The 15,813-nt window shown below is 40.7% G+C and overlaps 1 protein-coding gene across 1 annotated transcript in view; it reads left to right on the forward strand.

Moving 5' to 3' along the window:
- The window catches only part of cacna1c (calcium channel, voltage-dependent, L type, alpha 1C subunit), a 1,035,639-nt gene that overhangs the window by 522,550 nt on the left and 497,276 nt on the right, over window positions 1-15,813 (forward strand). The window contains exon 10 of the mRNA XM_080190924.1: window positions 3,452-3,542. Coding sequence (XP_080047050.1) covers window positions 3,452-3,542 — 91 coding nt within the window. The remainder of the gene's footprint in view (window positions 1-3,451; window positions 3,543-15,813) is intronic.

Genomic DNA, 15,813 nt, shown 5'->3' on the forward strand with positions numbered 1-15,813 from the left:
GATGCTGAACATTGTGCAATCATTGTGTGAAAATCCCCATTTCTGACCTTATGGTGGAGGGAAGGTCATTGCTGAAGTAGCTGAAAATGGTTAGGCCAAGGACACCACCCTGAGGGACTCCTGCAGAGATGTGCTGGAGCTGAGATGACTGACCCTCCACAACCATGACCATCTTCCTGTGCACTAAGTATGACTCCAACCAGCAGAGAGTTTGCCCCCTGATACCCATTGATTCCAGTTTTGCTTGGGCTTCTTAATGCCACATTTGATCAAATGCAGCCTTGATGATGGGGGTTGTCACTCTCACTCCACCTCTGGAATTCAGCTCTTTCATCCCTCATCCAGAGAATTCTACAGTGCAGCAGGAACCCATCTGCCCATCAAATCTGCACTGACCACAATCCCACCCAGGCGCTAGCCCCATAATTCCATGCATTTTCCCTAGCTAATTCCCCCTGACACTAAGCAGCAATTTAGCATGGCCAATCCACCTAATCTACACATCTTTGGACTGTGGGAGGAAACTGGAGCACCCAGAGGAAATCCACGCAGACACGGAAGAATGTGCAGACTCCACACAGTCAGTGGTCAAAGTCAGGAATCAAACCGAGTCCCTGGTGCTGTGAGGCAGCAGTGCTAACCATTGTGCCACTGTATCGCCCCATGTTTGAACCAAGACTATAATGAGGTCAGGAGCAGAGTGATCCTGGCGAAGCCCAAACTGGGCATCACTGAGCAGGTTATTGCAGAGCAGGTGCTGCTGGATAGTACTGTTGATGACGCCTTCCATCACTTTATTGATGATGGAGAGTAGACTGAACAGTAATTGGCCAGATTGGATTTATCCTGCTTTTTGGGTGCAGGGCATAATCTGGCCAATTTTTCACATTGTTGGATGGATGCCAGTGTTGTAACTGTACTGGAAGAACCTGGCTAGGGGAGTGGCAAGTTCTGGAGCACAAGTCTTCAGTATCATTGCTGGAATATTATCAGGGTGTGGAGATGCGGCGTTGGACTGGGGTAAACACAGTAAGAAGTCTCAACATCAGGTTAAAGTCCAACAGTTTTATTTGGTGGTAAACACCACCAGCTTTCGGAACATTGTTCCTTCGTCAGGTGAGTGGGGAGTTCTGATCACAAACAGGGCATATAAAGGCACACACAGTTTACAGAATACTGATTAGAATGCGAGTCTTTACAGCTAATCAGCTAATCAAGTCTTAAAGGTGCAGACAATGTGAGTAGAGATAGCATTAAGCATAGGTTAAAGAGATGTGTATTGTCTCCAGACAGGACAGTAAGTGAGATGTTGCAAGTTCAGGCAAGAGATGGGGATTACAGATAGTGTGACATGAACCCAAGATCCCAGTTGAGGCTGTCCTCTTGTGTGCAGAACTTGGCTATCAGTTTCTGCTCAGCAACTCTGCGCTGTCATATGTCGTGAAGGCTGCCTTGGAGAACATTTACCTGAAGATCAGAGGTCGAATGCCTGTGACCACCGAAGTGTTTGCCAACAGGAAGGGAACAGTCTTGCCAAGTCATTGTCAAGCGCTGTTCATTCATCTGTTGTCGTAGCATCTGATTAGCTGTAAAGACTCCCATTCTAATCAGTATTCTGTAAACTGTGTGTGCCTTTATATGCCCTGTTCGTGATCAGAACTCCTCACTCACCTGACGAAGGAACAACGTTCCGAAAGCTAGTGGTGTTTACTACCAAATAAACCTGTTCGACTTTAACCTGGTGTTAAAGTCTTCTTACTATGTTATCAGGGCCCAGTGCCTCCAACAATTTCTTCATGTCACATGAAGTGAATCAAAATGGCTGGAGACTGGAATCTGAGAAGCTAGGGACCACTGGAGGAAATGAGAACATTAATTTTTGTGATAGGTAGTCTCTAAACTAATAATGGTACTTCCAAGGAGGGGACTGTGGAAACACATTGGTCCCAGACATTGAGTTGAGTCTCAAAACAATCATGTAGTTTTATCCCAATCTGTAAAAGCAAGATTTGAAGAAGCAATCATACAATATTTAACTAGTTTAGCTACAATATTCAAGTTTGACTGCAACATCTAGCAAAACTCATATTTGAATTACCTGTTTTCAAGTTATATCAAGCTTTAATAAGCTGAATCCAGAATTTTGTTGACTACTGATTCCAACTTTGTTTTTCATTAAAATTTAATAGTCTGAGGGTAGAAAGTTTTGTTGTGAAGTTGAGTTTATAAAGATGTAAAAAAAGTAAAATCCTGGAGGGGAATCAACAGTGTGTGTTCCCTTTAAAAACTTGTTTATGTCAGTCCCTTTAAAAGCTGGTTTTCTTCACTGCTGAGATGTTTAAAATGCAGAGTACAGGCAGACTCAAAGTTGCAACATTTGTTTCGAGGACCAGACAACAGGGTTGCCTTGGTAACAGATCTGCAGGTTTTTGCATTTTGTTAGCCAATGAGTTTAAAGAAGCCACTCAGCTAAAAGACTCTGGAGCAGTTGTTTCTTACCTCTGCCAGCTTCAGACAGGTCTTAAATAAATCACCCTCTACCCAGTGAAATACCAAACCAGGCAGTCCTTACAGACAGCAAACAACTACCGATGAACTCCAAACTTACGAACGTTATTAGACCTGGTTGTATATTTGCTTTGAGAGTGACTAAGATGTTGTTATTATCATTTTGATAATGACTGTTCTTTGCGTTTACTTGAACAGCATTTCAGTTGAACCATCCTTTACTTAAAATGTTACTGGTTTAATTAAACTTTCTGGTTGAATAAACTAATTTGTTAATTATTCACTTAAGGTGAGTGTCAGGTCTTTATATTAATAAACCTCTAAAAGTTAATGTAAAACAGTTAACACCTTCCCAAACACTTTTTTCCCAGATTACAAAGTGGGGTAAAAGGGATTAACCTCTGCGTCATAACAGGTTGTTATACTTGTAATAGTGTTAGCAAAGAAAATATAAGCTGTAAAACAATATTAACAGTAATAATGGGCATTTGTTTGACAAATTCACATGGCATGTCTCTGTTGGCTATTTTAATACAGAGGTTAATCCACTAAAAATATCTGAACCTACCAATGAGATATTTTATTGCAATAATTCTCATAATGCTAATTATAAAGTTGCTGAACCCTTCAATTAGATTTCTGCCTGTAACTTACTCAACTGATTTTATTTACATTTTTAACTTGAAGATTGGTGAAATTATTGTTTTGCTTGAAAGTAATATTTATATGTATGAAATAAAATTTGTCTGACACAACATGATTATTTTGATTGTTTTCTCTTTTATGATCTGTAATAGGGCATTCAACAATTCAAATCCAAAAGGCACTCTGCATTTGGTCACACATCAGTTGATTTTGATTATTTTTCGGATGAATTAATACTTGTACATCTAGATTTTGCATTTCTTCTTTTTATACCTTTTTCATCTATTGATTTTTGTAGTGAGCATGCCCACTAGTGAAACAGAGTCTGTGAACCACGAAAATGTAGCTGGTGCAGAATTAGAAGATTTGACCTGCTGCGCTAGACTTGGGTAAGTCTTTTTTTTTATTCTTTCACAGAAAGTGGGTATCACAGGGTAGGCCATCACTAATTGCCCTTGAGAAGGTGGTAATGAACTGCCTCCTTGAACTACTGCACTCCATGTGGTATGGTATACCCACAGTACACCTGGGAAGCGAGTTCCAGAAACAAAAATATACTTCCAAGCCAGGATGCTATGTGGCTTGGAAAACTTAGAGATGGTGTTGTTCCTATGCATCTGCTGCTCTTGTTATTCTAGATAGTGGCTGCAAATGTGGAAGGTAAAGTGCATCTTGTAAATGGTACACTGTGCTGCCACTTTGCATCGGTGGTGGAGAGAGTGAATGTTTTAACATGTTAGGTATTATTGCAATGAATATCCATTTGGCAAAGGAAGAAGCTGGAGTTAGCCTGTCTTTAAAATAAGTTTATATGCAAAACTCAGCATAACCTAAATGCAGATGACTGTTCCCTTCCATATAGTCCCCCAATACAGGTGGAAATCGATTCTTATATATGTGTCCTTACTTTTTCCCAATTAGTGTCACCAATTAGGAGCAAGATTTTTATTCAGACTTAATAGAAGATAACAAGAAGTCTATTTTCTCTTGAGTTCAATTGTCATCTGTATGTGCTAGACATGGCTTGTTACAATTTAAAATCTTACATTCTATCTATCTACTCAAAGTTAAATTATCTAAGATTTATCCAAATTTTGATCCAACCTGTGATAGCTATCATACTGCCTCAGTAATTCATAAGTACTATTTGTGTCCTAAATTGGCTTTGTTTGAGATAACATTTTTTACATCACACACATGTTTAGTAGTAACATTGAACCTTCTCCCATTACAGCAGTCTTTGGAATGGAACCAAGTGGCATCCCTCTTACAAAAATTCAGAATGATGCCTTTTCAACATTATTAGCTGTGTGCATTATTCTACAAAATGAGAAGCAGTCTGCCCCACCCTCTTTAATTTTTTGGCTATGTGGGGGGCAATTCTCTGAACTTGTTGCGTCTGGTGCATATTGTCCCGATCCCAGAGAATATAACATGGGATTAAAAATCAGTTTTGCGTCCAACGCCAAACAGTTTATAATCCTCCTAGCCCCTTTCTAATGGCTTAAACTGGATCATGCCCAGAAAGAGCATGAAGCTGACTAGCATATTTAAAATTACATTTAAGTAGGCATAGCTTGTTCAAATCCCAGCACACGGGATTCTGCAACCTTTAGGCGTGGCACCAGAATAGCAAGAATCACTACTGGTTTCCTGGTGCAGTGGCCATCCTGGGGAGGGCTTGGAGATCATTAAAGCACCCATGATGTCAGGGGAATGCTGCGTAGTGCCCACCAGGCAGCATTCAGCTATCGATGCCGCTGGACACCATGCGGTGCACACCAGACGCCCTGGCAGTCCAACCCAGCACCCCGGCAGTGGCCACCAGGCACTCTGGCAGTGCTGGTTGGACATCTCCAATGTGCCAGGGCAGTGCCAAGGGGGTAGGGCCTGAGTGAGGGTATGCAGGGGTTATGCAGGGGTCTATGATGGGGAGGCCAGTGGGTGTCATGTCAGAGACAATGATGGGAGTGTATGTCTGGGGGTCATGATGTGGGGGCATGTCAGTGGTCAGGCAGGGGAACCCATGAGAGAGAGCCTGATATCAGTGGCCCATTTTGGGGAGGAGGTGGGGTAACATGCCATCGAGGACGGGGTGTGTTTTGATGTCCATGGGGGGAGAGTGGGGCTCTCCCAGAGCATTGTGAGATTGGGGCACCATTGTGAAACAGCACCCAAGTGCTCTGAAGCCTGGCTCACTGGCGTATTTAAGCCCCACCTCCATCCCTGGTACTGGTTATATAACTCCCAACATACCAAAAAAGTGACTGAGTGTGGAAGGATTGTCGTATAGACTACGTCTGAGGGACTGATGTGGATCTCTCCATTATTCTCACCATTATGACTATTAGTCATTTTTAGTGAGAATCCGCCCAAATTTCTTGTGCAGAATCTCAAACTTTAGAAAAAAAGTAGAAGAGGCTTCACTGATAGATTTTATGTCTTGTATGAGACTTCCCTCTAGACTCAGGTCATGTGTGACTTTTACATCATAGTGGGTGGTACTTTACCCAGTCCTGTATTACCAATTTCTCTGCCAGACGCTTATAGTGCATAGGTTCACCACTCTTTTAAGTGAAGGCTTTTCTCATTATCTCAGTCCTAAATGGTCTACCCCGCACCTTAAGACCATGACTTCCTTGTTCTAGACCTTCCTGCTTGAGGAAATAAAATCTCTGCATCCAGTCTGTTTTTATACATTTCAGTTAGAGCCCTTCTCATTCTTCTAACCCAGTTTCTCCTCATTTGACAATCCTGCCATGCCAGGATCAGTCTAATAAACCTTTGCTGCACTTCCTCTATGGCAAGTATATCTTTTCTTTGATAAGAAGACCAAAACTGCACACTATATTCAAGGTGTGATCTCACCCTGGCCTTGTACAGCTTTTTGCTCCTGTTATCAAGTCCTTTTGCAATGAAGGCCAACATATTATTTGCCAGTTTGGTGTACTTGCATGCTTACTTTCAATACATGTTGCACTAGGATACTTAGTATTAGGTATTAATATCAACATTTCCCAATCTATCACCATTTAAATAGTGCCAATTGGAGTTTTTTGTGAATGTAACTAATAGAACGGTAAAGGGTGACCCAGTGGATGTGTGCAGTTGGATTTTCAGAAAGCATTTCATAAAGTCCCACATAAGAAATTAGTATGTAAAATTAAAGTGCATGGGATTCATGGGGTAATATTAGCCACTTTGTTTCTCCATCCAAAGTGGGTAACATCACATTTATTCACATTATACTGAATCTGCCATGTATTTTCCCACTCACTCAACTTGACTAAATCACCTTGAAGCCTCCTAACATCCTCCTCACCACTGACATTCCCACCAAGTTTCATGTAATTAGAAAACTTGGAAATGTTACTTTTGGCTCCCTCATTCAAATCATTGATGTGTATTGTAAATAGTTGTGGTCCAAGCACTGATTCCTATGGGACCTCACAAGTCACTGCCTATCACTTTGAAAAAGACCCATTTATTCCTCCCCTTTGTTTCTTGTCTGCTAACCAGTTCTTAGTCCATGCCAAGTATTACCTCAAATCCCATGCACTTTAATTTTGCACACTAACCTCTTATGTGGGATTTCATCAAAAGTTTTCTGTAAATCCAAATACATCACATACATTTGTTCACCATTATCTATTCAATTACTTACATCCTCAAAAAATCTCCAATAGGCTCATCAAACATGATTTTCCCTTCATAAATCCATGTTGACTTTGTCAAAACTTATTGATATTTTCTAAGTGTCTTTTTATCACATCCTTTATAATAAAACTGCATCTTTCATATTACAGACATTAGGCTAACCAATCTATAATTCCCTGTTTTTTCCCTTCCTCCTTTTTTAAATAGTAGGGTTACATTTGCCACCTTCTTTCTGCTGGGACTATTCAAGTATCTATGGCCACCTCCTTTAGTAGCCTGGGATGTAGATTAACAGGCCCTGGAGATGTATCAGTTTTCAGTTCCATTAATTTTCCAACATTATTTTACATAATACTAATATCCTTCAGTTTATCCTTTTTCAGTAGACCCTTGATTCCTTAGCATACCTGGGAACTTATTTATGTCTTCCTCTATGAAGAGAGCTAAATTTGTTGTTTAATTGCTCTGACATTCTGTTGTTCCCTATTATAAATTGTTCTGTTTTGGACTACATTTGTCTTCTCTAATATTTTCCTTTTTTTTCCTGATAGAAGCATTTATGTTACTTGCAATTTTACTTATGTCTGCTTTTATGTTACTTGCAATTTAACTCTCATACTCTATTTTTTGTCTCTTAATTAATCTCTTCATTCGTTCAATGTCCACACAATCTTTCAGATACCCAGCCGTGTTAACAGAATACCACTGCTTCATAGGTTACCAACCTTAGGATAATTTCAGAATTCTGCTTCTTGCTAGCCAACTTCAGCAAGTCTGCACCTTTCAGCTCTGTCTTTAACTGGAGGCCTCTCTCTGCCCTTTAACTTCAATGATGGCACCTTATTCAATTTCCAGTTCCTTTTGTCCCATTGACTTAAGTCTTCCTGGAACTTATTTGTCATACAATTATCATAGAATCGCTACAGTGCAGAAGCAGGCCATTTGGCCCACTGACTGTACATCAATTCCTCAACAAAGCATCTGACCCAGGTTCTATCCCTGTAACTCCACATATTTAACCTGCTAATCCCCTAACCAGTACACCTTGAGACACTAAGAGGCAATTTTGAATGGTCAATCCACTGAATCTGCACTTTAATTCCTTGGTTTCGAGAACTATAGGCTCTTTAGCTTCTGGGATGTGCTTTCTATATCTTACTCCATTGCTCTGCCTCTCTGCTTCTGGCAGTGTCGGTGAGATGCTTCCCTTCTAGCTACCTGCTTCCAACTCCCTTGAATCTAGCTTAAAACTAAATTCAGAAAATTATTTCCAACTAAAAATGACCCCTGGTTGCTACGGAACAACTTAGTCTTTATTTACACATGTTTGTTTTCAAATCATAAACTCTTTTTACAAAAGCAGGCACAGTTTCAAATTAGACCAAAACTTCCCAACACCTTTGTTTTTAATATGAATCTAAATCAGGTTTTCATCCTTTCTTACTCAGAAGCACAGAATTAAATTCATCTAAATCTATACATTGTTTTTAACGTTCAAAATACAAATATAGATTACTTAAATCAACCTTGCTTTCCAGAGACTTCAACTTTGAAAGAAAGAAACCTTCACAACCATGAAGATTTTCTTACAATGGTGTTGCATCTACTTCACTTACACTTACCATCATCGTTAAGTTATTATGTAATTATGTATGATGTCATAAGTTATTACATCATACAAATAAACTTCTTTTATTTCAAAACTACACATAGTTTGAATATTATTGTAATCCTTCTGGCTTTTGCACAATTTATGAACTATCTCAGTCCAGTTCTCAGTAGATTTTGAATGATCTTTTGCAAACAGCTCACTTGCCTGCATTACAACTACTATATCTTGTATAGTATTACTGACAAGCACTTCTAAATTAATGTCTCTGGTTATTGACCTAGAAAGGTCATTTTTCAATTTCAGTTCTTGTTGGCAATTCGTAATTTCCAATTTTGCAGGCTCTTCAGTTGTTTTGTTATTGTCCATACATTAGTAATATTACTTGGTTTGTATTTTTGCCTGACTGCAAGAATGAGTTTTTATTCACATGAACAGCTTTAGGATTGTGACACTCCATATCACCCATCCTCCCTTCCATTTCCTCTAGTTTGATTCCAAATTCAAGAGTCTCATTGTTTTGCAACCAAAGTTCTAACAGTTTACTAGTTTTAGTTTTTAATTGAGTTACCACTAATTTCGTTATTCCATTAAAAGGACAGTTTTGATGCTTGAAACTCATCACGTTTTAACCGAAGCACAATCTTTGCTGTTTGAACATTGAACATAGAATAGTACAGCACAGGAACAGATCCTTCGACCCACAATGTTGTACCAAATATGATAAACTAATGCCTTCTGCCTGCCCTTGGTCCATATCCTTTTAATCCTTGCATATTCATGTGCTTATTTAAAAAAGCCCCTTAAGTGTCCTTATTGTGTCTGTCTGCACCATTACCCCTGGCAACATGTTCCAGATATCTACCACTCCCTGTGTAAAATTTAAAAAAAACTTGCCCCTCACATCTCCTTTGAATCCCCCCTCCCCACCCCTCACCTTAAGTGCATGCCTCCTAGTATTAGACTTTTCAACTCTGGGGAAAAGATTCTGACTGTCAGTGCTACCTATTCCTCTCACATTTTTATAGATTTCTAACAGGTCTCCCCTCAGCTTCGCACTCCAGAGAAAACAACTCTAATTAGTCCAGCCTCTTCATATAGCCTGTAACCTTCTAATTTAGGCAACATATTGGTAAATCTCTTTTTGCATCCTTTCCCAAGCCTCCGTATCCTTACTGTAATGTGACAATCGGATTTGAACGCAATACTCTATTGTGGCTAACTGAAGTTTTATGAAGCTGCAACATGACATCGTACATAGAGGAGAACATGCCCCTGTCTACGTCAACGGGGACGAAGTAGGAAGGGTCGAGAACTTCAAGTTTTTAGGTGTCCAGATTACCATCAACTTGTTCCGGTCTCCCCATGCCAACACTATAGTTAAGAAAGCTGGTCAACGCCTCTACTTTCTCAGAAGACTAAGGAAATTTGGAATGTCAGCTATGACTGTCATCAACTTTTACAGATGCACCATAGAAAGCATTCTTTCTGGTTGTATCACAGCTTGATATTGCTCCTGCTCTACCCAAGACAGCAAGAAACGACAAAAGGTCATGAATATAGCCCAATCCATCACACAAACCAGCTTCCCATCCATTGACTCTGTCTACACTTCCCGCTGTCTTGGCAAAGCAGCCAGCATAATTAAGCACTCCAGGCATTCTCTCTTCCACCTTCTTCCGTCGGAAAAAAATACAAAAGTCTGAAGTCACATACCAACCGACTCAAGAACAGCTTCTTCCCTGCTGCTGTCAGACTTTTGAAAGGACGTACCTTGCATTAAGTTGATTTTTCTTATCACTCTATCTATGACTGTAACACTACATTCTGCACTGGCTCATTTCCTTCTCTATGAACAGTATGCTCTGTATATCACTATATGCTAATACATGTGACAATAATTCAAATCAAATCAAATTTTGTATTTGATACCCCAACCAATAAAGGCAAGCATGCCATACATCTTTTTTACCACCTTATCTACTTGTGTGGCCATTTTCAGGGAGCTATGGACTTGAACCCCAATATCTTTCTTTACATCAATGTTGTTCAGGGTCCTGCTATTAACTGTATACTTCGCCTTAACATTTAATCTCCCAAATGCAGCATCTCACATTTGCTGGGATCAAACTCCATCTGCCTTTTCTCCGTCCATATCTGCAACTGATCTACACCCTGCTGTCTTCTTTGACAACCTTCTACACTATCCAAAACTCCACCTATCTTTGTGTCATCTGCAAACTTACTAACTCATCCATCTACATTTTCATCCAAGCCATTTATAAATATCACAAACAGCAGAGGCTCCAGTATGGATTTTTTACAAATCAGTTATTGAGACAGTTCAAGTCTTCAGTCAAGTCTTCCGCTTTCTATGTTTGATTCTAAACAGTTTCTAGGAATTTTCTTTTCTCATTAACAAATTCCTTTCATATGTAAAAATTGGTTTCCTACATTAATCAGATTTTCCTTCAATTGCTTGTTATCTGCAATAAATGTCAGATTCTTGTCCATAGTAGTTTTTAAATGTTTGTTAAGATCAACATGATCAACTATTTGCTGCAATACAGTTGCCATTACATTATTGTCTCCACAAGCCAAATCATTGTCTAGAATGAAATCTCTTCCTCCAATAGGTGATTTAAGAATAATTCACATTAGAAAAATTCAACTTACGAAACAGCTCCTTAAATTAACTTCAGGCAAAAGAAACAAGTTAATCCCTTTCCATTAATATCCTTTATTAATACTTATTCCTTCAAGAACTTTCTGTTGCACAATTTGTGTTACCAGTCACCAACAATGAATGATTTGTGCCTGTATCTGTCAAACCATTGATTTATTTACTTATGTTATTGGACAATTTTGAAACAAAACATCCAGAACCCTTCTGTCGTAGATTGTTCCCAGTTGCTAAGCAATAACCTAGATTTCCTTTAATCCCTGCTTACTTTCATGTTATAAACCCTTTAATTATAATGCAGGCGTACGTGTGTCCCTGCAAACTGTTTCTCTTCAGTTAACTCTCCGATCTCTTTTTGAAAGCTTCAACAACTTTAATCAGGCAATTGAGGATGGCCTGTTAGAATATGAACGCCTTGATTAAGAGCCAAGCTGATGGACCAATCAGGGACCCTCTCGCTTTGTACTTAACCAGGAGTGTCAGTTCCTCTGCAACTCCTAGTGTGGAATGCTAACTGAAAGCACTCTGTCAGACTTGTAAATAAATTTTGGTGAACTGACTTCTGCCTCTGAGGACTTAGTACAGTGGTAAGAGGAAAAAGGAACAACCTGAAGGAACTTGCTTACTGTCAACTGCTACGCATCAAGGGTAAGCCATTGCCTGGCAGGTATGCCCCTGTTTGGGAAATTGGATTTTTTTGACTCTGCCATGGAAGATTGGGCCCAATATGCAGAAAGGATGAAGTATTTCCTCAGATCTAACAACATAGTCCCAGATGAAAGGCAATGGGCAATTCTGCAGAGTGCTTGACAGCCATCAGCTTTCACTGTTTTGCACAATTTAACTTTTCAAGAGGCGCCGGACACAAAAAGCTTTCGGGAATTAATGGACTTAGTAAAAGGGTAAAAGAGTACTATGACTCTAAGCCACCCCTGATCCTGCGAAAATACCAGTTTTACTCAGCATTCTGAGAGATGGGGGAGTCAGTCCCTGATGAGGTTAAGGTGATGAGCATAGACTTGTGAATTTGGTTTGACGTAAAATGAGATGCTCCTAGACCATTTGACATGTGGAATCAATAATATGACCTCACAAAAATGTTTGTTGGTGAAGACCGAGCTGGACTGCAAACAAGCATTACATCTGGCTTTGTCCTTGGAAAAAGCAGCAAGTGGAGCACATAAGTTATAGGCTATTCTGATGGAGGTAGATGCCCACATCAGTGCAACTGAAATATGGGACTACCACTGTGGGGCAAGCAACTGTATAGCTGATCTCAGGAAGGATTTGGATACTAGATAACCCAGACCCAATCTCAGAACCACTCCTAAACAAGGCTGAATTAGGACTAGACAAACAGAAGTTCCCGCACATTCCTGCCCAGCAAGCTACTGCAACTGTTGCCAATCTTCAGAGAAGAAAAACAAAGTTCCAAAACTGACGGTTTGGTCAAGGACACATAGGCCGGGGTACAGGAGAATGCACACCCTGAAAGCTCCACTTATTCTTCGACGAGGAACAACTACTTAGCATAGCAATGACCAAATGAGAAGCTATTAAATTATCCATAAGGCTGAACACAGACATCCAATATGAATGGAGGTCGACAGAGGCACAGCCATAGCCATGGTAGGGGAAGCAGTGTTCAACAGAATTTGCACTGGAGTCCAAACCTTATCCCTAATTGAGAACTTAGTAAGACTGAGGACTTACACAAGGAACCACTGAGAACGTTGGGCACAACAAATGTGCCTGTTGTGTATGGAAAGCAACTGGTTAGGCTAACATTGATGGTAGTGGAAAATTCAGGACCAAGCCTATTGGGACAAAATTAGCTGAAGGAGATCCAATTAGACTGGGTAAACATTTTCCAGGTAGAAAATGATCACCTGACTGAAGTCCTATGCAAATACCCAGAAATGTTTTGAGAAGGGCTAGGAACAATTAAAGGAGCAAAAGTTACGTTGTATAACGATCCGGAGGCAGTCTCAAAATTCTGCAAGGCCCAGGTGGTACCATTCACATTAAGGGAAAAGGTCGACATGGAAATCAAAAGCTTGGAGCATAAAGGCATAATAACACCAGTCTAATTTGTGGAATGGGCTGCACCCATGGTGCCTATTCTGAAGCCGGGTGGCTCGGTTCATTTTTGTGGCGATTTTAAACAGACAAATAAATCTGTACTTGCAACTTGATAAATACCCAATTCCTTGGATTGAGGATCTATACACAAAGCTGGCAGGAGGACTGTTATTCTCTAAACAAGTCATACCTACAGCTGAAGCTGGATGAAGATTCACAAGAATTCTCCACAATCAACACACTGAAGAGCCTTTTTTCAGTATACAAGATTACCCTTCAAGGTATTGTCAGCCTACGTGGTATTTCAGAGAACAATGGAGAACATACCACAAGGATTACCACAGGTTGCCATTTACTTGGATGATGTCCTCATCACCAGAAAAACAAGGATAGAACACCTGCAGTACCTGAAGGAAGTCCTTTGAAGATTTTCAGCAATGGGCGTGTGCTTAAAAGGGGGAAAAATGTGTCTTATTAGCACCGCAAGTATCCTGTCTGGGTTAATGTCAATAAGTTTGGCCTACATCCTCTGGAAGATCGCGTGCAGGCAATAAAAGATGCACCGACCTCCACCATAATTCAGGAGTTATGGTAGTTTTAAGGGCTGGTGACATATTATGGGAAGTTTTTACAAAACAATGCCTTTACCTTGGATCTTCTACATCAATTATTGAAAAAGGGGCAAGCCTAGAAATGATTTGCCCACCAAGACTGGGCCTTCAAGGAAAATAAACAACTCTCCTCAGTAAATGTTTTAGCGCATTATGACCCCAGGAAGGAGTTGGTGCTCACTTGTGACATGTCTCCATATGGTATTGATGCAGTTCTGGCACACAGATGGCAAAATGGACAGGAACCAGCGCTATAAACTCCTGGGTTTTAGCAGGGGCCTGATTGACAACTCTGCACCAGGCTGAGACTGCTATTTCCAAACCTGGGGGGATGGTGGAAAAACATCGCAATGCAGGGGTCACAACAACACTCGCCAAGAGAGGCACTTCGATGCTGGTGAGAATGCCTGGGTAGGAACTTCTCAAATGGGCCCACATGACTACTGGGAACGGTCGATTCAGGACAGGACTGGGACCAGATATGCATGAGCGAGGTCGTCTTAAGAAAAGACCTGGACCAGGTACGGGCTCAAATTCGCCTCCCTTCCCAAGCCAATTCAACCCGCTTGGCCTAGGGCTGAGGAGAATCCTCTCAGACGAATCAGCCCCACCTCTCCAGCAACCCTGGTGAGAATCTCGGACTTCGAAATGGACACAGCGGATGAAGCAGCGGTTGCTCCCCTACTGATGGAGGAAGAGGACGAATCTGCCTTCTAGCACTTGCTGCAGAAGAGATAGGTGCCAAGCCGATTCACCCCTCTAACGTCAAAGGCCAAATTGGAGGATCTGGACCCGGCATGGAAATGGAGAAAAAGACTCATAATGCGATTAGGCCACAGGGATTCATCAGGAGTGTAACAATTTTAACCAGGCAATTGAGTTGGCCTGTTGGAATATGAATTTCCTGATTAAGGGCCAAATTGATGGACTAATTAAGGAGCCTCTTGCTTTGTTCTTAACCAGGAGTGTCAGTTCCTCTGGGACTCCTAGTGTAGACTGTGAACTGAAAGCACTCTGTATGCAGCTGTCAGACTTGTAAATAAAGGGATTTTGGTGAAGGGATACCTGCCTCTGAGGACTTATTACAAAAGCCAATATTGAATCTGCCTCCATTACACACTCAGACAGTGCATGTTAGATGCTTACCACTCACTGCCTTTAAAAAAGTGTTTTTCATGTCACTTCTGGTTATTTTGCTAATTCTTTGAAATTGGTATCTTTTGATTCGACCCTTCCACCAACGTAAACACTTGTCCTTTAATTCCAAATTTCTCATAATTTTGAACAATTTTATCAAATATCCTATCAGCCTTTTCTGAGAAGAACATTGCTAACTTCAGCAATCTGTTCACATAAGTGAAGTCTCAAATCTCCAGAACCATTCTCATAAAAGCAAGAAGTGTTGGAAAAATTCAGCAGGTCTGGCAGCATCTGTGGAGTGATAAACAGAGTTAACTTATCAAATTTTTCAAGACAGTATGATGCTTCTTTCTACCCTCTTGGACTTCTTAAATGTTTCACTCACCTTTGCAGATCTCTGCCAGTCATGGTCACTATACCTGCAAGCTGACGAGCCCTGGCTCCCTTGCTGCTTATTGGCTGAAACATCTCACACTGGAATATATGAAGTACATAAGTCACTCGTTTTTAGGTTTATGTTGGTGACTTGATTAGCTCGGCTTGGTTATGTAATTACGAGAGCTGAGTGAGCTCAGGGTTGAATAATGGTGATAGTTTTTTGTGCTGTAGGCTTGGTGGTCTTACTGATCAAGTGTCGATAATTTGATACTGTGCATCAAAGTAGGCAGAATTCCTTGAAGTGCACACTTGCATAAGGAAGGTGTTCAGCTTTGAGTGGCAAGGGAATTGCTCTGTGTTTATCCTTTTTTTTTTGGGATTGGAGTACTATTTTGGCTGAACGTGAAGAGTACTCCCTGAATTAGGCTGCTGTACTCAGTTGCCGGACTGTGCTTTGACCGGTTGCAGCTGCACAGGGCAGATTGCAGCCACCTGTAGGG

Source organism: Carcharhinus amblyrhynchos, chromosome 6, assembly GCF_965287045.1.
Source record: "Carcharhinus amblyrhynchos chromosome 6, sCarAmb.v2.hapA, whole genome shotgun sequence".
Lineage (NCBI taxonomy): Eukaryota > Metazoa > Chordata > Chondrichthyes > Carcharhiniformes > Carcharhinidae > Carcharhinus > Carcharhinus amblyrhynchos.